The sequence below is a fragment of the Schistocerca gregaria genome, chromosome 8, assembly GCF_023897955.1.
Source record: "Schistocerca gregaria isolate iqSchGreg1 chromosome 8, iqSchGreg1.2, whole genome shotgun sequence".
Classification (NCBI taxonomy): Eukaryota; Metazoa; Arthropoda; class Insecta; order Orthoptera; family Acrididae; genus Schistocerca; species Schistocerca gregaria.
In genome coordinates this window covers 186,182,672-186,209,967 of record NC_064927.1, presented here as the reverse complement: position 1 = coordinate 186,209,967, position 27,296 = coordinate 186,182,672, and the positions used below count along the sequence as shown (strand labels likewise).

The following is a 27,296-nucleotide window of genomic DNA, read 5'->3' as shown; positions in this document are numbered from 1 at the left end:
TTCATCAGTAATGACTTGGTCATACTACATATCATTAATTTTTTACTTCGAAGAATTCCTCTGTCAACTTGATTCTGTTTTATATGTTGTGCACTTTTGTCACATCTGTATTTGAAAAAGAAAGTGTACTTTTGACCAGTTTTAGTATGAGTTGTGATCTTTCATGGATATTTCATTTCATTTGATTTTCTGTAATGAAGAGGCAGTCACCAGTTTGTCATCTGGTATAGTAACTGACAGAAGATTCACACTTTCTAGTTAGCAGCCACAGAATTACAGGTGAATATATACTTGATGCTTTTCAATTTCTTTTGAGAAAAATACATCACCAATACTGACAAAATAGTGTGGATGTGCGACCGCATGTTAGTATGAATGTTGAATGGGTTTTCTTCTTAGTACTAAAGACAACATCAAATAAAGGAAATTTGAAGTATAATTTTCACTCTGCAGTGTGCACTGAGTTGAAACTTCCTAGTTGTGTCAGTCATGGGCTAGAACCTGGGACCTTTGCCTTTTGTGGGCAAATGCTGTAGCAACTAACATATCCAAACACAACTTATGACCTGTTCCCACAGTTTAACTCCCTCAGTACCTCTTCTTCTACCTTCTAAACTTAATGGTTTTATCCCCATACCTTGTGAGTCAAGCACTCCTGGATAAAAGGATACTGTATATAAGTGACTTAGCCACAGCCTGGGGCATTGTTTCCAAATGAATTTTCACTCTGCAGTGGAGAGTGCTCAGATTTGAAACTTGATGGTAGGAAGCCAGTGAGAAAGTATATATCTTATCTCCAGCTGCAAATGCTAAATTTTACAATGTCTATATTGCTTGCTTTGTTATTTGTGTTTTAGGTGGGCTGAAGGTATGGGAATGTACATTTGATTTAGTCAGATACCTTGAGAATGAAATAAAAGATGCAAAAATTGATTTTGATGGGAAAGATGTTCTGGATCTCGGATGTGGACATGGTATACTGGGCATTTTTGCATTGCAGAAAGGAGCCAGAGTTCACTTTCAAGATTATGTGAGTATGCTGTGTCTGTCTTCATTTTATTTCACTGTTACAGGATGGCAAAAGTAAAGCTGGTCCAAAAATTGTTCTGGCATTTCATGAGATTATTAGAAACAGTGATGAATGATTAGAAAGTGGGATGGACCCAACTAGTTGCGGAAGCAGCGTTTGGCACATCAGCGTGTGTGAGGGGTGCATATCTAGACATGTGACAGCTACAAGCTGTTCGAATCATAGCTGCAGATGTGTTAGTGATGTGTTGAAATGGACAAAAAATGGTGTTGCTGATAAAACAGTGTGTGCTCATTGTTAAGTTCAAACTATGGAAGTAATGTTGAAGTGTTGTATTTTTATTATAATAACTTTTTAAATGTCATTGTGATGCATCAAGTTGTAGGGGCCAGCAGCCAGCCAATTGTAGTTCTTCCTTTCGTGCCACATGCTTGCTGTAGACATCGGCCCTTTTGTAGGTACATGCAGAGCCTTGTTAAGTGTGGCTGGCTGCACACTGATAACACTGTTCCCCGCCACTGCAATCATAACATTATTTTATTTGTTCATTCACTGAGTTATTGTTTTCAAGGTATACCGCAAGAGTTTAAGGGTGTAAGAGTGTTGGTAAAAACCTCCGAGAAAATCTGCAAGGAAAACTTAGTGGCAAAATGGTAAAAACCAGAATTGAACAAAAGCTGTAGCTAAAACAGATCTGATACCACAAAACATTGGTTAGATGAAATATAGCCTGCAGAAAATCCCACGGAAATCATAATATCGATTAGCTATGCCTATTGGAATTAAAAGATTATCACATTAGAACAATACTGAAAGAATCTGTGTCTTCATCCTTGGAAGTTTTCTGTTGACGAAGTATTAAAATTTTTAGACCAACTTGTGCCAGCTCTTTCCTGCTATTAGTTTCTGAATGAACATGTAGTATAGTGTAGTGTATAGTGTTTCTGATTGTTTCACCGAACTATTAATACTAGTGGTATGTTCAGAATCTGCTTTGACCCAGTCAAGGATCAGCTGACTGAAGATGAATGAGACACCCTGAAACCCACAAGACAGGACAGGCAGTTTAAATTGTGGAAAGGGGACAAAATAAGCGGCTGTCAGTTACACTCGAACATAAAACTTTATTTATTTGACCAAACATTACAAGAGGCAAGAAAATTAAAAAAAAAAAAAAACCACAGTATTAATTTACCGTCTGAATGTGACAGACAGTCTCGTGCCTTAAGGGCAAGACCACTGTAATTTAAAATTGGCTGAAAGCCAATAACTTAAGACTCAAACCAAAATCAGAAATTTAAAAGGCAGAATGCCTTAATGAAAATCAGTTGTTTCAATTAGGCTGAAGGCCCAAACAATCTTACGCCTTAAGGCCAAAACAACCTTAATTTAAAAATTGGCTATAAGCCATTCAAATACAAACAACAAGAGCAAATAAGAAAAGGCAGTACACTCAACGGCACTCAGAAGTTTCTGAGGGTCGGCCTTGAATTCAAACACTAATGCTCATTTAGGTGAGACAAGCAGTCGGCCCATCCATTCTTGATCTGACGACAACCCAACCAGTAGGCAGTCAACGGACCCACCGACAAGATAACCTCCGCTCCACCCAACAAGCACACAACAGGGAGCTCAGTGGAACAACATACAAGGTATTGACGCCCACAACCAATTATACATTTAGTTGTCAAACTACTCACTCGTTGGACAGTGACAACGCGATGAGGAAAATACACTGCCTGAATTTACATCAACGGCCACGGCAGGTAACCGGAACGTTAATGGCCGCAAGGCAGAAGATTCTGCTGGTGCACTTCAATTCAAAATAACCAAGCACAGTTAAACTCCATCGGAGGGTGGCTAAAATTTCTCAACTTGAAAACACACGTTGTTGTTTGCGAGAACGTACCAACAGCCGACAACGAAATCCAAATGACACAATGTGAACAGTCACAACTTGCTGGTAGATTAAGTTAAAACTCAACTTTCGTGTCTTGGATCAGTGAGCCACGGAGCTCGTAGCAATGGAAACACCTCCACACACTCCGAGCATATGTGGACGCTGCCAGCGGCCTCAGCCAAACTACGCACCGCGGAGATTTCTTCGCTGTTCCATGCCAACCGACCAACTGCTCGCACACAACACAGTCGGAAACTATAAGCGCCAGGTCAAAGATAATACAAGGTGCAAATATCAATACACACTGCTGCTGCTACTCTCGGAGTGAGAGGATAACAGCATAATCACGATAACCATGGGAGCCTAAATACAGAATAGCTATCAATGTTTAATCCAATGCATAATGTGAGCCTGCCACAGATCAGTGAATGCTTGTATAGATATTTTCAAAAAGATGGAGCAATGGCACACACTGTACATGTGTGAGCCCATGAAGTGTTCAGTGAAGTGAGGACAGTCAGCAAAGACAGTAAAATTACCCTCTCTTCCAATATTGACTGTTCTTTCTTCCTGCAGTTTGTTTCTGTGAGGCAGTTTAAAGGGCGAAATGCACTCCTATAAACCCCACAAACTGGAAGCTACAGAAGAAAAATGAAAATGCTGTTGCTGCCAGCCCTTGGATACAGCTTCTAAAAGCATATCCTATAGTTTGATAAGTTGCACACAGCACTACATCAATGTCAATAGTGAACATTTCCAGCAACTTTTGCAAAGAGCCGTTCTAATTTTAATTAACTGGGGTAATTTATTTTGTGTCACATTAACAAACATTTTGACCATCCTAAAAATATGATAAGACATCTTTTCCTCCTACAAAACTGCCAAAAATTTGTTACAAATGCTGTAAATTCTCTTTTGTTTTGTTTATGGTATATGGTTTTTAATGATACTTCACATTTGCATTGCTTGAAATTGTTTCAAAATACAAAGCATAGCACACTTAATGAATCCTTTTCCCTCACTGCCATTGCTATTACAGTTATATGTTCTGTTGATGGTTTGTATCATAGATTGAAGGTATTTATGTGCTATTGTTGTGGCTATTTGAACAGTCCAAATCTCAAAGTTTATTCCTCTCCCCGTCAAGGGTGACATAAGTGTCATGTATTGCTTGTCTTGGTGGCACTAGAGTTCATGGAAAGTGTAATAACCTTCGAGGTAGCCATTCAAATGACCAAACAGCACAAAACTCCTCTTATTCATTGCATTTTTAATTTGATAATCTGGTGCAAAAAACTACCATGGTCATATATCAATAAATATTAGTGACTATTGTATTGCTTAAAATGTCAGTTAAGTGATTGTTGCTTAACATAAACAGATAGGGCTTGTGCAGCCAAACATTTACAGGAATCATTCTCTTGTAATATCAGAATACATGTAGTTTCTGCAAATGCCGAAGTTAAGTTGGATATTATGTCATACCTGGGATAGATTAACAGGAACTTATGTAAGAATAATTGAACCTTTTTGTCCACGTTCGTGAGTAGTTGACAAACACTAATACTGTATCTGGAAAGAAGAAATGAGCAAGATGGGTCTCTGGAGTTTTAAATTGCTGGAACAATATTTTAAATTGATTACTGGACCAGTGTAGAAACAAATAACAAGTGTTATAATTCTAACAACTGTTTGCATTTATTTATGTTTGTACTTCCTTGAGTAATTTGTTCACTGTTCTGCATTTTTTTATTACAATTTCAGAATAAGAGTGTGCTTTCTTCAGTAACAATTCAAAATATCATGTTGAACTTCCCACACAAGGAATGGAAAAATAAACTTAATTTGTGCAGATTCTTCAGTGGAGATTGGGAGTCATTCTTACAGTTGGTTAAGGAAGGAGGACAGAAATATGACATAATTTTGTCATCTGAAACAATATATAATCCACAAAATCAGCAGAAACTATGCTCAGTGTTTAAGAAGACACTGAACAGTAATGGAACTGTGTATCCTTCAATTTCTAAAATATGATAAATAAAACCTTTAATGTATCAAATTATATTTAATGAAGCATTAGAGATTAGTATATGATTTGTGTGTGTGTGTGTGTGTGTGTGTGTGTGTGTGTGTGTGTGTGTGTGTGTGTGTTTATGTAAGGTTCAGTCCACAGTAAGTTGTATGATTTTTTTCTGTTGCTTGTTATTCTTTTCATTTCTGGCATCATTCTTGTTTTTCTTTCATTTAACTGTATGATAACCACAGTCATAATTGTTGACAACCAAAGAGGCATCTGGGATAAAACATTACATCTACATTTATGTTCTGCGAAATACCAGGTGGTGTGAAGTGGAGGGTATATTGTGGACAAGTGTAATTATTTCCCCTCTGTTCACAAAAGATGCACAGTCTGTGTATGAACATGAATTTCTTTAATTTTAACTTAATTTTCATCTTGTGACATGTGTGTGATGTATAGTGACTTGTTTGTTTCCTCGCTTTAGGGGGGAGTGTTCTCAGATTTTAAAAATAACCTTTTTTCATGACGCACAGTGTCATTATTTTAGCACTCTCACTGGAATTACAGGAGCATGTCTATAGCAGTATATCTACAACACACTGTGACCAAATGAACCCAAATTCATCAGTCTTCTCAGAGTAGCCCTTTCACCCAGCTTCATCATTTATTTGTTGGATACATTTACTCTCTGTCTTACCATACCGTTTTGTCTTCTATGCCTCCCTTTAGTACTATGGAAGTGATTTCCTGATGTCTTAACACATATCTTATCATTGTATCCCTTTGTCTAGTCATAGTTGCACACAATGCATTGTGTTACTATAGTCTGTAAATGTAAAAAGTAAACAAGAAAAGAAAAAGTTATTCTTGTCATTCACGTGTTTTGCTTTGGTACATAATGCCTGTTGAAGACACATTTATCACCATTTAACAGAGATTTCAGATTTTTAGTAGTTGCTTTATGTTGTGTCACAGTATGTAATACTTAAACTTAATGTGATCCTTGGCAGCAAAATTACAAAACAGCGTAATTTTTTTTTTGTCTTTTTGTTCTGCTGCAACACATCAGAAACTTGTTCCTTATTATGGGATATGGGTTCTTTTATGCAAAACACTGTTTTCTCTTATTGCCCTAACATGTTTCAGCACCTCTGTGCCATCATAAGTGTGTTTTGTTTATTGGACAACTGCAAAAGTGAACAGATTTTTGATTGTAACTGATCTAACAAAATGAGGCCCAAAGACAGTTTTTTTGTTTGTTTTTGTTCTTACCCTGATTTTACATTATATAGGTTTGCAGGCCTAGCTTGTCATCTGCTAACCAAACAATGTAAACATGAATTTTATCATTGAGTTAACATAAAAAAGACCATTTCGATGTGGCAACATGTTTTGTGTACTTATATGTTATTCACATTTTGTTGTGACCAGTCCTCCTCCTTGTTCATTCTGAGGACACTGCATGCACATATTAAATATACTCTGCATATTTTTGGTTTTGTAATTGCCTTTCCACTTCGATATACACGATGCTGTTGTGTGTCCTAACCCCATTGGTGATCATTTGTTCCCGAGTGGGTCTGGTGCAGAATTTTAATTTTGTTTACTTTTTTCTGTCCCTTTTGTGTGTATGTGTGCGTGCGTGCGTGTAAGCTCCTTTAGCTATTATTTGTATTGCCCAAGTCCCTTTAATGTTTTAAATAAAGTGCCTTTACAGAATGTTGTGGCATAGGCTTTGGATGGATTTTAGTATTTTTAAGTGTTTTTGCTATTGTAAATGGATGGTGGTTATGGGCTATTAGGTGGTCAGCAAACGTGCTATGGGTGCTGTTACTTTTTGGGGCTCTGAGGTGTTCTGAGTATCTTGTTTTAAAGTGCCTGCATGTTTGTCCTATGTATACTATTGGCAAGTGTTGCATGTGAGTTCATATATTCCTGATTTGTTGAATTTATTTGTGGCTGTCTGCTATGTTCTGAGTTTTTTGTGTGTTGTGTTGTCTGTCCTGTATTCTGTTTGAATTCCCTGTTTCTTCAATATGTTGCCTATTCTGTGGACAATTTTGTTATTGTAGGTGAGTATATGCCATTTTGTTTTGTGTGTGTGATGTTGTGTTGTGTCTTGTATGTGGTCATTGTTTGTATATTATGTTGTGTAAGGTTTTGTGTGTGTATGGTGCATTCATTCTTTTTCCGTTTACAAGTTTATTGGTTTAATTTACATGTTGTATGGGACTTGTAAACATTTTCCTTTGCTATTTGTTTTATTGTGTTTAGTACCCGCATGTAACTGTTTGCTTATGGGTGTTAAGTTCAGTCTGTCGAGCATGAATCTGAAGCTTGCTTTCTTTGTGTGCGACCTGGAGGTTTGATAGATTGTGAATGGTGGTACTTGTGGTTATTGGTTTTGTGAACATCATGAAGTCATACGTTTTGTTTGATTTTTATATGGTGAGATTTAGTGTGCTGTCTGTTTCTGTTTACATATGATTTGAAGTTTTTGGTGTAAGTTGTTTATTTCATTGTGTAGAAGTTCTATGTGTGTTTGTGGTCCATCAGTCAGGCAGTTATGTCATCAATGTAACAGTGCTAGTATACAACTTTGTACTTTCTTAGTTTTATTATGTGTGTGAAGAAAAAGACCAATGTTTACAAAACAGAAGTAGCGTATCGTCATCTGAAGCTAAAAAGCAATGGCAGTTTACAACTTCCACATGTGAATAGTAACTAATTTAAAGGCTCAGGTGATGAGTTTCATTAGCGTTTCCCTTCATGAAAGTTTTCATTTAGTCAGTTACATTACTTCCACTTCGAAAAGATGTCTATTTCTAGCCATAGTGTTTACTTAGTTTCAATATGGTGTCTGATGCAAATCAAAGGAAGCACACTCTGCTTTCCTTACTGTAAACGCTGTATTCCGTGCCCTTATTGTACAAAGATTATGTTTACAAACCCCCTCTGCCTTTACCAGTGGCTTTGCGAATCTACACCAATGCCCCTATGAAGTAGTATGGCTTGTGTACCCGAACAAAACAGATAACTGTACTGTAGATATAACCAGAACAGAGGAGTATGTGTGGAGAGGCCAGACTAATGTGAGGTTGCTGCAGAAGGGCAACCGGCCTTTGCTGTATATGCAGGAGCAACAGTTTGAACCTACAGCCACTGCTTTTCCTGAGGTCATGCAGCTCTACTGCAAGACTTAATACTGATGACATTCTTTTGGCTAAAATATTCCATGGTAAAATAGTTCCACAGTCAGATCTCTGGACAGGACTGCTCAGGAGTATGTCATTGTAAAAAGAAGAAGAAGAAGAAGAAGAAGAAACTGGGGATCGATGAGTTGCAGTATGAAGTGAGAGATCCCTTAATTGTGGAGGTATGTTAGGGAATTTAAAAAGGGAAATAGACAGCTTGAACTTAGGTTTACTGACAATTTTCAAAGTGCGATGGCAGGAAGAACATTACTTTTGGTCAAACAATGGAAAATCCAGGATTGAATGTAACAATATTATGAGAAGGAAAGTTGCCACTCACTATAAAGCAGAGATGCTGAGTCACAGATAGACACAACAAAAAGACCCTCACAATAGCTTCGGCCCTTAAGGCCTTCGTCAACAGTACACACACACACACACACACACACACACACACACACACACACACACACACGCAGACACTCACTCACGCGAATGCAACTCACACACACAACTGCAGTTGTCTGAGACTGCAGTCGTGTGTGTGAGTTGTGTTTGCATGAGTGCGTGGGTGTGTGCGTATGTCTGTATATTGTTGACGAAGGCCTTAACAGCCAAAAGCTAAAATTGTGAGTCTTTTTGTTGTACCTATCTGCGACTCAGCATCTCCGTTGTATGGTGAGTGGCAACTTACCTTCTCATATAATTACTTTTGGTCAGTTGAATACAGGACCAAAAATACAAATTCGAATAGGGATAATGAAGGAGTAGGTCTGATAATGAATAACATAATTAATTCATTAGTGAAGGGAAGGAAGACATGAAGCCAACACCCACTGTCGTACAAGTTTATATGCCTACTTGCTCTGCAAATTATGAAGAGACTGAAAGAATATATTATGAGGTAAAATAAATTATTCAGATACAGAAGAAAAAAATATGTGATGGGTGACTGGAATTCAATAGCAGGCAAAGGAAGAAGGAAAAATAGTAGGAGAACATGAACTGGGGGAAAGGAATGAAACAGAAAGCCACCTGGTAGAATTTTGCATAGAAAATAACTTAATTATTACTAACACTTGGTGTAAAAATCATGTACGAGGTGGAATCCAAAATTTTCAGAACTGTTAATGCCATCTGGAAAGTAGAAGTAGTAGATCTTTGCACCACTAGGTGGCGGGAGCTGCGTATCTGATGAGTCAGTGTGCTGAGTGGCATTCAGCTGGGAGGACATGTTGCATGTCCACAGTGATTTCTGTAATACTCTGTGTTTGGTGTGTGGTGATAATACGATGGATCTGTGAACAGAATGGTGCGTGTGTATCAAATTCTGTGCAGATCTCGGGAAAAGTGCTATGGAGACCCTTGCAATGATTCAACTGGGTTACACTTATGACCCAGACACAAAGCAGTAATTGTCCCAGTGGAAGATCCCGGGCTCTCCAAGACCCAAAAAAGCGAAACAGGTGAAAAGCAAAGTGAAGAGCATGATCATCATTTTCTTTGATACCAAGGGAATTGTGCACAAAGAATTTGTGCCTCCCAACCAAACAGTGAATTCCGCATACTACTGTGACATTTTGCGATGGCTCTGTGAAAACGTGTGGTGACGACGGCCCGAACTTTGGTGTCAGTGGAACTGGCTGTTGCATCACGACAATGCGTCCTGTCACATGTCCTTGCTCGCCAGGACCTTTTTGGCAAAAAACAACATGGCGGTTGTACCATATCCACTGTACTTGCCAGATTTGGCACCTCGCGACTTTGCGCTGTTCCAGAAACTGAAACTCAAGTTGAAAGGCCATGGGTTTGACACTCTAGAGAGGATTCAAGAAGCATCACTGGAGGTGATAAACACCCTCAAAGTACAGGACTTCCAGAAAATGTTTGACCAGTGTCAGAAGTGGTGGGACCGGTGTGTACATGCGGATGGGAACTACTTCAATGGTGATGGTGACTGTTAGCCCAAAGGTAAGGTTTTCAATAGATGGTAGCACCAGTCCCGAAAATTTTGGATAGCACCTCATAAGAAGGTTTCAGATTCATTACATAATGGTAAGACAGAGAATTTGAAACTAGATGCTTAACTGAAGAACTTTTCCAGGGGCAGATGTGGATTCTGACCATCATTCATAGCTTATGAACTGCAGAGTGAAGCTGAAGAAATTATAAAATGTTGGGAAATTAAGAAGTTGGGCCATGGATAAATGGGGGGGGGGGGGGGGGGCTAGAGGTTGTTGAGAGTTTCAGAAGGAACATTAGCCATATTTTGACTGAAACGGGAAAGGAATACCATAGAAGACAAATGAGTAACTGAGGCAGATGAAATAGTGAAGGCAATAGGAGATTAAATAGGTAAAAACACAAGGCGTAGCAGAAATCATTGGATAACAGAGGAAGTATTGAATTTAATTGGTAAAATTAGAAAATATTAAAATTGATCAAATCAAGTAGGTTCAAGGTAGCACAGATATTTAAAAATGAGATTGACAGAAAATCCAAAATGTAAAAACAGGAATGGATAAAGAACTAATACAAGGCTGCAGAATCATGCATGATTGGGGAAAGATAAGAGGCCACCTATTAGGAAATAAGAGAGAAATTTACAGAAAAGAGAAGCAGGTGTATGAATATTAAGAACTCTCAATTTTGGTCAAGTTTTGCAAAGAGGATCTATACTGAAAATAAAGACACACATGTCTCAGCTTTTTGTTAGACACTCCCTACTTTTCGAAAAAGTTGATGGCAGAAACTGTATTTTCAGTGATTGTCTAAAAACAAACATGATGTGGTGTCCAAAGTTAATAATGTTCAAGTTATTAGCGTTTTTGTGTTTTCATGCTGTAGCTAGGGTACCTGTCATTCTACGTGTCTAGCAGAGCAATATCGGTCGTTGAGCAGTTGAGGCATTAGACTACCGAACTGCTGGTCCTTGTTCAATCTTGGTCATGGCTTTTTACCCATCCAATAGCTTTTCCAGTGTCTCTGATAACATTCTGATCATCACAATACTTTTCTTTGCATTTTTTTGAAGTAAAACATTGGGAGGTGTTGAATAAAATATTCTTGGACTTCTTGCCGCGTCAAATCTTGGTTTTACCAAGATTTGACGCGACAAGAAGTCCGAGAATATTTTATTCAACAGTGCCATCGCTAAAGACTTCGTTCTCATTGGGAGGTGTGATTAATAATGAAATAAATATGTAAAATGTATTGACAGGTATTTTCATCATGATACATAGTACAAAAATACACCTAAAATATATAATTGCCTAATCCTAACTGATGGTTTATTCAAGAGTGTTCTTGCAATCAGTAGGGTGAATTGTCATAGAAACAGGCAAATCACAACTATTTCTTTCACCAAGTGCAATACATGAAGGAAATCTTGCCACATTGACATTTTTTCTGGTACAATGTGTGTAGAAAACTTATCTGAATCATGTTGCTAAAACCACATCTATCAGATATCAATTTGTAAGTGTACGAAGCTTATAAAAGCATATCTTGAAAGACAGGTGTGGACAACTGGTTATGGACCACAGCATGAATTTTATGAATTTTGATGGCATCTCCCTATCTTGTAATACTCTGATCCGCTGAGATATTGTGATTTTGAAGTTTTGCAACAAAATTCTTTGCCTGTTGGAAAAAAATAAATATCACAATGTTGAGAAGGAGAGGTACATTTCAGTGGCATCACTTTCACGGTGCAGATGAGTTGAGCATCATCCTGTTGTAGCATGTAATGTCATGTGGTGAAAATAGTTGTCAGTACATTATATACACTTATATGATTATAAATCACACATCCTGAGGTTTTATTTTAAAAAAAAGAGGCAATGAAATGTATTCAAATTATCGGAATGTTATCAGATACACTGAAAAAAATATCGTATGGAAAAAAGCTATGACCAAGAATCAAACACGGAACCTGGCTTAGTAATCTAATGCGTCAGCTCCGCAACCACTGACCTTGCTCTGCTAGACATATAGAATGACAGGTCTATAGCTATGGCATGAAAACAGAAAAAAACATTATTAACTTTGAACCTATATTATGTTAATGAAAAATGTTTAATTTTGGATGATAATTCAATGTATTGCACTGAAAAAAAATCCATCATCATCTTTAACCTCAATTTTTTTTAAAACTAGGGAGCATCTAGCTACATGTTTCTCTTTATTTTCAATACAGAACATTCGTGCAAAACTTGATCAGAATTGGTGACCCACGTGTCATACCCTCCCCTTGTCAGAGAGCAAGCCATTCATAAGCAAAGGAAGACAAACTGAAAGGTGGAAGGAATATGTAGAAGGACTACACATGGGAAATGAAGGCAGTATTATAGAAATGGAAAGAGGAAATAAAAGATGGGATGGGAAATATAATACTGTGTGAAGAATGTGACAGAACACAGGAGGACCTAAGTCGCCCACCCAGACAGCTGTGCACATTAGTGCGCCACTTTTGGCATAGGGGGATGCATGCTAGCCAAGGATCAGATCTTCCAGGTGGATCTACCATGACAGACTGTGTGCCAGTTAGCCTGGATGTCCTTTTTAGGTGATTTCCCTCATCTGAAAGGCTGAATACTGGACTGGTACTTATGTCCCTGTCTCAGTTACATGATTAATGAACATTTATACATACTTTCATAGTAGATAATATTTGACACAGGCAATTGGGGTACCACCCATTCTGCCCCAGGGGGAGGGAGTGTGGAGCCATCCTCTAGCAGTGGCATGCCCAAATTCAAAAAATTAGCATGCCGACCACAGATGATGGCTAGGAAAAAGAGCACAATGCAAGACCTAAGTGAAAAGAAGGTTCCTGGAGTTGCGGGCATTCCCCTAGAAATACTGAGTTTCTGGGGAGACCAGCCATGATAAAACTATTCCACCTGGTGTGCAAGATATATTGTGACAGACAAAATAGCCTCTGATTTAAAGAAAAATGTAATAATTCCAAGTCCAAATGACACGTGCTGACAGATATGAATATTACTGAACTATCAATTTATCAAGTCGTGCTTGCCAAACCAACAAATTATTTTCAGGAGAATGGAGAGTCTGGTAGAACCCAACCTCAGGGAAGATTAGGTAGGTTCAGGATAAAAGTAGGAACACATGAGGATACTGAACCTATGACTTACTTTAGAAGATAGGTTGAATAAAAGCAAATCTGCATTTGTAGATTTAGAGAAAGCTTTTGAAAATGTTGACGGGAAAACATTCTTTGAAATTCTGAACTTAGCAGGGAAAACGTACGGAGAGCAAAAACTTACCTAAAAATTATAAGGAGACTAGACTGCAGTTATAGTTGAAGGAGATCAAAGGATTGAGTTGTTGTTGATAAGGCATTGAGGCATGGTTGTATCCTACCCCAATGCTGTTCAATCGGGGCATTAAATGCAGTTAAGAAAACCAAGAAGAAATTTGGGGAGGGAATTAAAGTTTAGAGAGAAGAGCAGTTGAATGAAATGGTAATGTCTTGAAAATAGATTATAAGACGAACATCAATGAAAGTAAAACAAGAGTATGGGATGTAGTGAATTGATTCAAGTGATGCTGAAGGAATTAGATTAGATTAGACACTAAAAACTGTAAATGAGGTTTGCTATTTTGACAGCAAATAACCGATGGTGGCTGAAGTAGAGATGATATAAAATGCAGATTTGCAATAGTAAGAGAAGCATTTCTGAAATAAGAGAAATTTGTTAATATTTAATATAAATTTGTGTGTTAGGAAGCCTGTTCTCAAGGTATCTATCTGAAGTGTAGCTTTGTACAGAAGTGAAATACCAGGTGATCAAAAAGTCAGTATAAATTTGAAAACTTAATAAACCACGGAATGATGTAGATAGAGAGGTAAAAGTTGACACACATGCTTGGAATGACATGGGGTTTTATTTGGAGGGGGGGGGGGGGGGGTAAAAAAAATCAATGAAGTTGACAACTGCGCATAACAATCGTGTATACAAGGAGCTGTAATGAGAGAGAGAATCAGATGCGCTAGCCTTCGCAGCATGTTGACGATACCTGAAAAGGTGCTTTCAGTGAAGCTGTATTATCAGAATGGGGAATGTGCTAGTTCAGCATTACGATCCTGTCGCCATAGGAAGGGGATTCGAACGGGTAAACGTCCATTGACAAATGCAGCTGTGGTGAGAATGATTCGAAGTTCGAAGCCATGGGTTGTTTAGACGATAGACCCCGTAGTGGCTGACTGAGCACAGGGCGTAATGCTGCTGAGACAGTTCAGGAAGAAATGGACACTGTAGCAGGTCCGTCTATGCACAGGGAAGTCAGTGCCCGTGCAGTCGCACGTCGCACCGGCATTCCATACACAACTGTCTGGTTGGCACTGAGGCGCACCCTCCGATGCTATCTGTACAAAATCCATTGGCATCATGAACTGTTACCTGGCGATTTAGTGAAGCGAAGGGGATTTGCAGTGTGGGTGTTTCAAAAGAAGGTGGAAGATGACGATTGGTTGAGTAACGTGTTGTGGACCGACGAAGCTCATTTCACGCTCCGAGTGTCTGTCAACGCGCACAACTGCAGAATTTGGGCTACCGAAAATCCTAGAACTGTCATGGAAACTCCATTGCACGACGAGAAAGTCATGGTATGGGATGAATTTACCACGTCTACTGTTATGTTGCCTTTTTTCTTTGAGGAAATGCATGATGCTGGTTTTGTAACTGCTACCGTGATAGGTGAGAGGTTCACCGATATGTTGCAGAATCGCATCATCCCCAGCCTGGCTGATAAACACCTGCTGGAACTTACGATGTTTATGCAGGATGGCGCTCCACCCCATATTGCTAGATGCGTGAAAGATCTCTTGTGCGCGTCGTTTGGTGATGATCGTGTGCTCACCCGCCACTTTCCTCATGCTTGGCCCTTCAGGTCCCCAGACCTCAGTCCGTGCAATTATTGACTTTGGGGTTACCTGAAATCGCAAGTGTATTGTGATCGACCCATATATCTAGGGATGCTGAAAGACAACATCCGACACCAATGCCTCACCATAACTCTGGACATGCTTTACAGTGCTGTTCACAGCATTATTCCTCCACTACAGCAATTGTTGAGGAATGATGGATATATTGATCATTTCCTGTAAAGAATATCATCTTTGCTTTGTCTTACTTTGTTATGCTAATTATTGCTGTTCTGATCAGATGAAGCCCCATCTGTCGGACATTTTTTGAACTTTTGTAATTTTTTTTTTTAATTTTTTTTTTTTTTTTTTTTTGTCCTAATAAAACCCTGTGTCATTCCAAGCTTGTGTGGCAATTTGTACCTCTCTATCTACATTATTCCATGATTTATTCAGTTTTCTAATTTATATTGACTTTTTGATCACCCGGTATGTACAATAAGCAATTTAGACAAGGAGCAAATAGGAGCTTTTGAACTGTAGTACTACACAAGTATGCTGAAAGTTAAAAGGGTAGAGAGGAACTGAATCAAATTGATGAAAAAAGAAATTTATGATACAGTTCTATTCAGTACCTCCACAACAGTTATGTGATCTACCCATCTTTTCCAGCATTCTTCTGTAGCACCACATTTTGATAGCTTTTATTCTCCTCCTGTCTAAACTATTTATTGTCCATGTTTCACTTCCAAACATGGCTACACTCCATACAAATACTTTCAGAACAGACTTCATCTACATCTACACCACTACTCTACAATTCACATTTAAGTGCTTGGCAGAGGGTTCATCGAACCACAATCATACTATCTCTGTACCATTCCACTCCCTAACAGCGCACGGGAAAAACGAACACCTTTCTGTTCGAGCTCTGATTTCTCTTATTTTATTTTGATGATCATTCCTACCTATGTTGGTTGGGCTCAACAAAATATTTTCGCATTTGGGAGAGACTACATTGATGTTAGCAAATTTCTCTTCTTCAGAAATGCTTTCCTTGCCATTGCCATTCTACATTTTATATCCTCTCTACTTCAATCATTGTCAGTTATTTTGCTCCCCAAATAGCAAAACTCATCTACTACTTGAAGTGTCTCATTTTATAATCTAAATCCCTCAGCATCACCTGATTTAATTCGGCTACATTTCATTACCCTTGTTTTTCTTTTGTTGATGTTCATCTTATATCCTCCTTTCAAGACACTGACCATTCCATTCAACTGCACTTCCAGGTCTCTGTCTCTGACAGAATTACAATGTCATCAGCAAACCTCAAAGTTTTTATTTCTTCTCAATGGATTTTAATTCCTACTCCAAATTTATTTTTCTTTTGTGTCCTTTACTGCTTGCTCAACATATAGACTGAATAACATCGAGGATAGGCTACAACCCTGTCTCACTCCCTTCCCCACCACTGCTTCCCTTTCATGCCCCTCGACTCTTATAACTGTCATCTGGTTTCTGTACAAACTGTGAATAGCCTTTCGTTCCCTGTATTTGACCCCTGCCACCTTCATAATTTGAAAGAGAGTATTTCTGTCAACATTGTCATAAGCTTTCTCTAAGTCTACAAATGCTAGAAATGTAGGTTTGCCTTTCCTTAATCTACCTTCTATGATAAATCATAGTATCAGAATTGCCTTACGTTCCAACATTTCTACAGAATCCAAACTGATCTTCCCCAATGTTGGCTTCTACTGGTTTTTCCATTCATCTGTAAAGAATTCATGTTAGTATTTTGTAGCCATGACTTATTAAACTGAAAGTTCGGTAATTTTCACACCTGTAAACACCTGGTGTCTTTGGGGTATATTCTCCTTGAAGTCTGAGGGTATTTCACCTTTCTCATACATCTTGTGCACCAGATGGTAGAGTTTTGTCATGGCTAGCTGTCCCAAGGCCAGTAGTTCTAATAGAATGATGTTTACTCCTGGGGCCTTGTTTTCACTTGGGTATTTCAGTGCTCTGTCAAATTCTTCACACAGCATCATATCGCCCATCTCATCTTCATCTACGTCCTCTTCCATTTCCATAATATTGCCCTCAATTACATCGTCCTTGTATAGACCCTCTATATACCTCCACCTTCCTGCTTTCCCTTCTTTGCTTAGAACTGGTTTTCCATCTGAGCTCTAGATATTCATACAAATGGTTCTCTTTCCTCCGAATGTCTCTTTAATTTTCCTAAAGGCAGTATCTATCTTATACCTAGTGATATGTGCCTCTATGTCCTTATATTTGTCCTCTAGCCATGCCTGCTTAGCCATTTTTCACTTCCTGTTGATCTCAATTTTGAGACGTTTGTTTTCCTTTTCACCTGCTTCATTTACTGTAGTTTCATATTTTATCCTTTCATCAAGTAAATTCCGTATCTCTTCTGTTACCCAAGGATTTCTACTAGTTCTCATTTTGTTATCAACATGATCCCTTGTTGCCTTCACTATTTCATATCTCAAAGCTACCCATTCTTCTTGTACTGTATTTCTTTTCCCCATTCTTGTCAATCGTTCCCTAATGCTCTCTCTGAAACTCTTTACAATCTCTGGTTCTTTCAGTTTATGCAGGTCCCATCTCCTTAAATTCCCACCTTTTTACAGATTTTTCAGTTTCAATCTACAGATCATAACCAAAAAATATTAGTCAGAGTCCACATCTGCCCCTGGAAACTGAAACATTCCATTATCTCCAGGCATCTTCCACATATACAAACTTTTATGATTCTTCAACCAAGTATTAGCTATGATTAAGTTGTACTCTGCGCAAAATTCTACCAGGCAGCTTACTCTTTCATTCCTTACCCCCAGTCCATATTTACCTACTACTTTTCCTTCTCTTCCTTTTCCTACTATCGAATTCCATGCCCCCATGAGTATTAAATTTTCATCTCCCTTATGTATCTGAATAATTTCTTGTACACATCATACATTTCTTCAATCTCTTCATCATCTGCGGAGCTAGTTGCCATATAAACTTGTACCACTGTGGTAGATGTGGGCTTTGTGTTGATCTTGGCCACAATAATGTGTTCACTATGCTGTTTGCTGTAGCTTACCCACACTCCTGTTTTTTATTCATTATTAAACCTACTCTTGCATTACCCATTTTGGATTTTGTATCTTGTTCCTTCTGCCACCAAACTTCACTAATTCCCACTATATCTAATGTATCCATTCCCCTTTTTAAATTTTCTAACCAACCTGACCTATTAACGGATCTGAAATTCCACACTCCAATCCATAGAATGCCAGTTTTCTTTCTCCTGATAACGGCACCCTCGTGAGCAGTCCCTGCCCGAAACCCGAATGGGGGACTATTTTACCTCTGGAATTTTTTACCCAAGAGGACACCACCATCATTTAACCATATAGTAAAGCTGCATTCCCTCGGGAAAAATTATGGCTGTAGTTTCCCCTTGCTTTCAGCCGTTCGCAATACCAGCACATTAGGCCCATTTTGGTTAATGTTATAAGGCCAGATCAGTCAATCATTCAGACTATTGCCCCTGCAATTACTGAAAAGGCTGCTACCCCTCTTCAGGAACCACAAGTTTGTCTGGCCTCTCAACAAATACCCCTCCATTGTAGTTGCACCTATAGTATCACTGAGGCAGGCAAGCCTCCCCAGAGCTTAATATGTCTGAAATTAGCTCTCAGGTTGAAACTGTGTGCCAGACTAGATCCTAGACCCTTGCTTTGTGTGTGCAGCACTCTCACTAAGCTATTGAACAGTGAGTCACAACTTGAGGGCAGTTGCACTACCCACAGAAGCCACTGATCTGAATTTAATTTACAGGCAGCAAGCAATTGTTATGGCAGGAAGATTCATAACAGTTTAAATTCTGGTGCAGAGTGAAGTGTTCCCTCTCATAATAATATGCCATGAGTACTATATGTACTATACACTTAGTGGTAGGTTGTCAGAATACAGTTATGAATAACTTTTAATCACCCTATTGCCACTGTGGAATGCATGCATGCACCATATATTTTGGAGCTGAAAAATCAATGTATTGTTATATCACAGAAAATTTTGAGTGTGCTGTTATAACAACTCTGTGATAAAGTTATACTTGGAGCCTAAAGATTATCACATACATCTTCTTTCATTTGAGTCATTTGAAATGTGCTGTAAGCATATTGATCATACCATCTGTAGCAGCAAATTCAGTATAATAAGTGCAAGAAATGACCCTTTTTGCCTAATTGATTACAGGAAAATCATTCTCCCAACTATATTCTCGAGATCAGAAAACAAAATATTGTTATAGCCCAATCAATTAATGTTCAAAGGAAATGATTGACATACACAGATGTGCATTGCAACAACTTTTAGGTGGAATATTTGCTTCCAGAGCCAAGTGGCTACCGTCGCTGCCTTCAATGCTAAATCAACCGGTTCTATTCCCAGTATTTACATGGATTTTTCTGAGGTAGAGAGGTCTGGAACAGGGTCCACTTTGCCAGATGGGGAGCTGCTAGAATAAAGAAGCAGTGGTATAAGTATTCATCTAGTGGCGATAATGGCTGAATGGATTGATGATGACATGCTGATCACATATCCCATGAAAATAGATCACTCCTTGTACTGCCTTTTAGATGGCAGTTGGCATGTTGGAACAGGCCTAATGCCTAATCTGTGAGTGGTGTTTGCATTTTATATTTGGTTTTGTGTTTAAAATACACATTACTATATTTAATATGCACAATGAACTAAAATCTTTTTAATGTCCAGTATTAGTTATCTTCATATATGTATCACTCACTAGTCCGACATCAGCATTTGTGTTTGTAGCAGCAGTAATCTTATCCTTCAACTTTGTCCACATCAGGTTTGAATAAACAGTACTACTCTTCCGGTTGATTGAGTGCTATGAAACAAAGGCTGCTCCATTTTATATGTCTTTGAAAACTTGATTGGAATTTCTTCAGTAGTAAAAATAAATAAATAACAAAAATCTAAAAACCTGAAATTAGAGGCTCTGTTGCTCTTCTAGTTATACAGTCCATGCTCTTTGTGTCTGTATTGTATATGCTTACCAGTTTTATTATTTTATAAATTATGGATATATAAATTCTGGGTTCACTGCTAAAATCTACTATTTAACCAGAGCATGGCTTTCAGTGTCGCATACATTCATTTCTGGCAGACAATACATTATGTCTGTAAGCAGGGATAGTTGTTGCTAAGGTTTGTGTATTCCTCTTTGCTTGAAACAGAAAAGAATATGTGTGAATTTCCTCATCATACTTTCAGATATTTAGCAGGAAAAACATATTATTTTGGAGTGGGTGGTAGCCTGAGACAGTTTGAAAGTATGTTGTGCTCTGCTGGTGACTTAACTAGTGAAACTTGCTGGAAAAGCTCAGATGGTGAGTACTAATAAATAAAAATTATGATCCAAAAACATTTAAATTAGTTATAACTGGAATGGCATCTGGCGTAAAGTTCTAGTTTAATGTTCTGTATTTATTCTGATTTTATGAGTCCATTCACTGAGTATGAGATTCAACTCTGCTAGAGTGTGAGTAATGTTAGCAAAAAAAATTTCCAATAGAGCAGATACCATTTCTAAATTATTTTCCATGCCTCCTTTTACACTGCTGTATTCAGAGCATTTGATGCACACCAATGAGCTCATAGAGGGTGAACACTGTAGCATGGGGAATTATAGTCTTAGTGAGGATATCTTGTTCAGTCATTGAATCTTAAATGATTGATTATAGATGTCTAATGTAGTGTTTGTAGCAACAAAAAGAAACATTCTGTCTAGTGACAGTGACATCACATGGGCAAGAATAACAAGCATCAGTTAATTTGCATCTAACGGTCTTCTCGCAAACACATCACATAATTTGTTACCTTATGATCCTGCACTTGTAACTGCACCACATTATGGACTATTCCTGTCAGTATAGACTACATTTTGCGTCCATATGGTCACACTTCAATACCTGACCTGCTGCCCAGTGGAAACTAAACATTAATGGCTTGCTTGTGCCACCTGTACTTTGAAGTACTAACCAACATACAAACTGTTAAAACTTCAAGTTGAACAAATATATTTCAAGGAAGACGCAATACATGAAAGTCACAGATCAAGTAAACAGAGTAAGCCGTGTGTATACTTTAACAGTCAAATCATAACTGAGTCCAAGTCTAGAGGTCGCTGGCTGGCCGCTTAGGTGGCACTGCTGCTGCATGGCTGGCACAGAGCGCCGCATGTAGCGGACGCGCGTAGCTGTGTGGCTGCATTTTGAAAGATCGCCGAGTCACAATATTTTTCCCTCCCTTTGAATTTTTTGCACACGTCTTGATGGAGGTGGCCTGTAGATTACTAACGTCCATAGGTGTTGTTTGACTGGCCATAAAGTCTCGAGGAGGAGGCTTCCCATACGGACGGAAGTGTCCCTATGATTTCGGGTCAAGATGACAGGAGACTGGGTCGAATCTGCTGGGGCCCTGAGCACCAATCAGCCCATTGCGGCAAGTCCGGTTGTTATAACAGGAGACGTGTGATGTGTCCGCGTCCATAGGAGAAGGAGGCGAGTAGAGTTGCTCCGACAGATAATGGTCATCTGGTTCCTGCATGGGCACGTCTCCTGGTGGGGTCATTTCATGTGCTGGCACCGATATGATTGTGATAGGACTGCGTTGTGAGTAATGAGAGATTCCAGTATCCCGAGTATCAGGTAGAGCCAAAGGTGGTGTAGCGGCATCCAGAACAGGCGTTACCGGAACACGAGGCCGAAGCTGGTCCGAATGACGCACTGCAACACCCTTGTCCATCTGCATTTCATACAGGCATCAGCCACGGTGTCGTAAAATGCGGCCAGGACTCCATTTTGGCCACCTGCCAGATCCTTGTACCCATACAAGGTTGTCGGCGGTGAACCGGCCAAGCGAAGGCACCCGCGGCCATGAGATGGAAGGCCACAGAAGATGAAGTAGCATGCGGGGCTGTCGGCCATGTAAGAGCTCAGCCGGGCTGTGGTCACCCATGGGGGTGAAACGGTAAGAAGCCAGAAACTGGATAAGCGCAGCAGAAGAAGCCAGGAGTTACCTCATCTGAGCTTTAAATGTGTGGACCAGTCGTTCAGCCTCACCGTTTGACTGTGGATCGAACGGAGGGGCCGTTACATGCTTGACGCCGTGACGGGCTCAAACATCCGCAAAATCTGAAGAGGCAAATTGCGGACCATTATCAGTAACAAGAGTAGAGGGAAGGCCTTCCAAAGAGAAAATGCGAGCTAGAGCATTGGTGGTTGCCGCAGTGGTAGGCGACGTGCAACGGACAATGAAAGGAAAGTTAGAGTAGGTGTCAATAACGAGAAGCCAATAAGTACCTAAAAAGGTCCCGCGAAGTCAGCATGAATACGCTCCCAGGGCTTCTCAGGCGAAGGCCACAGTGCCAAAGATGACTTCGGGGCGGTGGCCTGTGACCATGTGTGCAATTTCAGAGTTGATGCCGGGCCAGTACACATGACGGTGTGCCAGAGATTTTGTGCAAGAGACACCCCAGTGCCCTTGGTGAAGGAGGCGCAAGACCGAAGCACGCAAAGACACAGGTACCACAACACGCGGCAGCATTTTCGGTGGAAAGGAGGATAACACCATCCCCAGCCGTGAGGCGGTAACGCAAAGCGTAGTAGTTCCACAACGGATCAGAAGTTTTAGCGGACAGACAATCTGGCCAACCCTTCTGAATACAGCCTAAAACCTGGGAGAGGGTAGGGTCAGAACCCGTAACAGCTGCCAGCCAGTCCCCAGTGATGGGGAACCCATACACAACCTGCTGCTCGGCAACATCCAGGTGGAAACACAAAAGTTTGTCCCTATTGAATGCCAGATCAGGACCCATGGGAAGGCAAGACAGTGTATCAGCATTCGTATGTTGAGCCGTTCGGCTGGAAATGAATCTCATAATTGAAACGAGACAAGTAAAGAGCCCAACGCTGGAGGCGGTGTGCAGCCTTGTCAGGATGTGACGTTGATGAATGAAACAAGGAAACAAGTGGTTTGTGATCCGTAACAAGATGAAATTTGGATCCATAGAGAAAAACACCAAACATATGAAGAGCATAAATAATGGCCAAAGCTTCTTTTCCAATTTGAGAATACTTTCGTTGGGCATCCGTGAGCGTTTTGGAGGCATAAGTAAAGGGTTGTTCAGAACCGTCAGAAAAACGGTGCGCAAGGACTGCACCGATCCCGTATTGAGAGGCGTCTGTGGCAAGAACAAGATGTTGGCCAGATCTATAAGTAGCCAGGCACGGGGCCTGTTTCAGCATAGTCTTCAATTTCTGGAAAGCCGCGGACCAGTGAAAAGGCACATTTTTATGCAACAGGCGATGCAATGGCTGAGCCACCGAAGCAGCAGTAAAAACTTGTGATAGTATGCTATTTTCCCCAAGAAGGCCTGCAGTTCCTTAACAGCTGTAGGGTGAGGAAGGGCGTCGATCACAGCGACAGTTTGCTGAAGCAGACGAATACCATCCTGAGAGAGTTGAAACCCAAAGTATGTGATAGATGCCTGAAAAAATTTTGATTTCTGAAGTTTATACTTAAGACCGGCAGTCTGTAAGACATGAAAAAGTGTGCGGAGATTTTGAAGATGCCAGTGGAGCCAGTGACAACCATGTCATCCTGGTAATTTATACACCCAGGGACAGTGAGCAATAATTGTTCCAAGAATCGCTGAAAGAGAGCAGGGGCGCTGGCAACCCCCAATGGCAATTGTTGGTATTGGTAGAGGTTGAAAGGCGTGTTATGGACCAGAAACTGCCGGGAAGCAACGTCGAGAGGAAGTTGATGATAAGCTTCTGACAGGTCAAGTTTAGAAAAATACTAGCCTCCAGCAAGTTTAGTGGACAATTCTTCAGGTCGAGGCATAGGGTAAGTGTCGATAAGGCATTGAGCATTTACAGTGGCTTTGAAATCACCACAGAGGCGAATATCACCATTTGGCTTAGCAACAACGACGACAGGAAAGGACCACTCACTGGAAGTGACAGAAAGCAAGACCCCTGAAGCAGTGAGACGATCCAGCTTCCGTTTGACCTGATCACGAAGGGCCACAGAAATGGGCCGAGCCCGAGAAAATGTAGGCCGAGCAGTGGGTTTGAACGTGGTATGAGCTTCAAAGCCATTTGCACAGCCTAACCCAGGAGAAAAAAGAAACGAAAATGTCATTGACAAGGATTCCCCCCTCCTTCCCCCCCTCCCCCCGTTGTGGACAATGTTCTCGTGAATGTTTCGTAAAACACCGTTGACATGAAGGAAGTTGCCGTGGTTTTTGCTGCAGTTTCTTCGAGGTGTGTTTACGGTTAGGCCGAGGCTGAGCTTGGGAGGGTACGGTGGCCACATTGGCCGGCTGGGACACGCCACATGCTTCGTCAACATCGCACAGAGGTTGTATGTCCCCCGACGTTGCCCCATGCCTCTATTTGCGCTCCAGCAGCACGAGAAATTTCAAAAGACTGAGCGATGGATAGGACTTCATCTACATTCAGATTTGCCAACTGAAGGGCATGTTTCCTAACTTATTTGTCGGGCGCCGATCGGATAATAGCATCCCATACCATGGAATCGGCGTAGGATTCTTTGTGAACTTCAGTAACAAATTGACACTTTCTACTGACGCCATGAAGTTCAGCAGCCCAAGCGCGATAGGATTGATTCAGTTGTTTTTGACAAAGATAAAAGGCAACACGAGAGGCTACCACATGTGTTTGCTTTTGAAAATAGACAGACAGAAGTGAGCACATTTCAGCAAAGGACAAAGACGCAGGATCTTTCAAAGGAGCCAATTGCGACAACAACCAATACATTTGAGGTGAATTTGAGGTGAAATCCATGAAAGGAACAGAGACTTACATGTTTGTTCGTCCGCAACATGAAATGCCAAGAAGTGCTGTCAAAGACGTTTTTTGTAATCAGACCAGTCTTCCTCCGTCTCATAGTAAGGAGGGAAAGTAGGTAGAGACAACGATGAGAGACACCCTGCATTTGATGCTGTAACGAAATCACGAATCACATTTGTGAGAAGTATTTGCTGTTCTATGAGACCTTGCAACAGTTGCTCTAAAGTAGCCGTGGAAACGTGGGTCAACGATGGAAAAGAAAATTCAGTACCTCGTCGCCAATTGTTATAACTTCAAGTTGAACAAATATGTTTAAAGGAAGATGCAATACATGAAAGTCACAGATCAAGTAAACAGAGTAAGCCATGTGTACACTTTAACAGTCAAATCATAACTGAGTCCAAGTCTAGCACCAGCTGGCTGGCTGGCCGTTTAGGTGGCGCTGCTGCTGCATGGCTGGCAGGCAGCGCTGCATGTAGAGTACGCACGTAACTGCACGGCGGCACTTTGAAAGATCGGCGAGTCACAACACAAACATACTATGCTTAATAGCTACGGTTATTAGTCTACAAATTAAGTAATGGTGATGTGATGTTGCTCAGCAAACTGTCCCTTGTCATCAGTACAAATATCTGCAATTATAGCCCTAAAACCATGTATAATTGAGGCATAGAATGTCAAAAAATCTGAAACATAATCTTAATGTACAATTATCAGTACAAGTTTATTACATTACTATACAAAGAAACTTTATCATCATATAAAATTCTGTGACTGAATAATATTGTTACACAAGGAGAGCAAGTAATTTTCTTTTCAGCAAACCTAATTCCATACTCTGAAAGTTTTTCACTTTTAATTTTCTATAAATTTTCATAGCCAAGCACTGAGGAGACTGAGATAAGAGTTTTACATCATTAGATAGTAAATTGGAATTATTATTGTATCTAGCATCATACATATGTTGAGAAGGGTTTCCTATAAATAACTCAGGATTGTTAAGTATAAATATAAATAAAGGGAATAGTTAAAATAATAAGAGTCTAAAAGAGTGGTCAGCATGTATAGCTAGTCTTAATATTACACATATGTCTCATAACAAAACAATAGAAACTCCAGGTTGGAATATCAACAATATTAGGAAAAGGATATATTGCTAGGAAGTAATCTGTCTTTTTCCTGTTATTGTTGATATTTCTAAGAACAGGATTTTGTAGTAGTAATATCCTATTTCCTCTACCTGCATTCCCCCCAAAAGATTATTCTGTATCTTACAACATATTTGCAGTAGCTGTGATAAACAATTTTTATAATGTCCATGTCAGCTGCAAGTCCTAGGACAGTTTTGTAATTACAAATGCAAGACTTTAACTTGTTTGACAATTAGGTTATATGAGAAGACCACGATAAATTATTTTCTAAGATATATCTCCAGCAATTTTACAGAATCTAAGTTCCTGATTTGTACAGGTAATTTGGGAGTTATATGATTTTGATTGTTTAGTTTTAAATTGTGTTTTTGGGTCTTTGCCATGTTTAATTTTAATCCAATTAGGGCACACCAATGCTCTAAGCTGCTAGGGTGTCAATGACTCCTTCTGTGGTCTAACTTCCAATGAGTGCAGATGTGTCATCTGCAAATAAAACTGAGTGGGATGCTATATTTTGGGGTAAATCATTTAAATGAAAGAAAAATAAGATTCAGCATTGTTGTAGTTAGGTATAAATACAACACGATCAGTAGACAGAACATAACTTTATTCCACTTGAAAACAGTATTCCTTTTTGGACGACTTAGCACTGTCACATATGGCCTTTTGAAAGTACGCACATGTGACACAACCTTCCTCCTCTCTTAGGAAGATCACAGATTCTTAAGATGTCCATGCAAATAAAACTGAGTGGGATGCTATATTTTGGGGTAAATCATTTAAATGAAAGAAAAATAAGATTCAGCATTGTTGTAGTTAGGTATAAATACAACACGATCAGTAGACTGAACATAACTTTATTCCACTTGAAAACAGTATTCCTTTTTGGACGACTTAGCACTGTCACATATGGCCTTTTGAAAGTACGCACATGTGACACAACCTTCCTCCTCTCTTAGGAAGATCACAGATTCTTAAGATGTCCATGCTGTCTTCCTCATCCACTGGGTTCTGGTTAACATAGCGTGCTGCAATGTAAGTGTTCGGTCTGAACTGCATCGGGCACATACACATTCTTTACCCTCCTTCACATGTCAAACCATACGACAACACCAGTAATGCCAGGGCAGTTTCCATGTTGACATCGGGCATTTCCTCTGATGATGGTGCTCGTGGTGCTGATGATACTGAC

At 39.7% G+C, this 27,296-nt stretch overlaps 1 protein-coding gene across 1 annotated transcript in view; it reads left to right on the top strand.

Moving 5' to 3' along the window:
* Positions 1-27,296, top strand: part of LOC126285107 (histidine protein methyltransferase 1 homolog) — a gene marked incomplete at its 5' end in the record, with an annotated part of 54,430 nt that overhangs the window by 7,777 nt on the left and 19,357 nt on the right. The window contains 3 exons of the mRNA XM_049984431.1: positions 858-1,030; positions 4,695-4,939; positions 20,347-20,462. Coding sequence (XP_049840388.1) covers positions 858-1,030; positions 4,695-4,939; positions 20,347-20,462 — 534 coding nt within the window. The remainder of the gene's footprint in view (positions 1-857; positions 1,031-4,694; positions 4,940-20,346; positions 20,463-27,296) is intronic.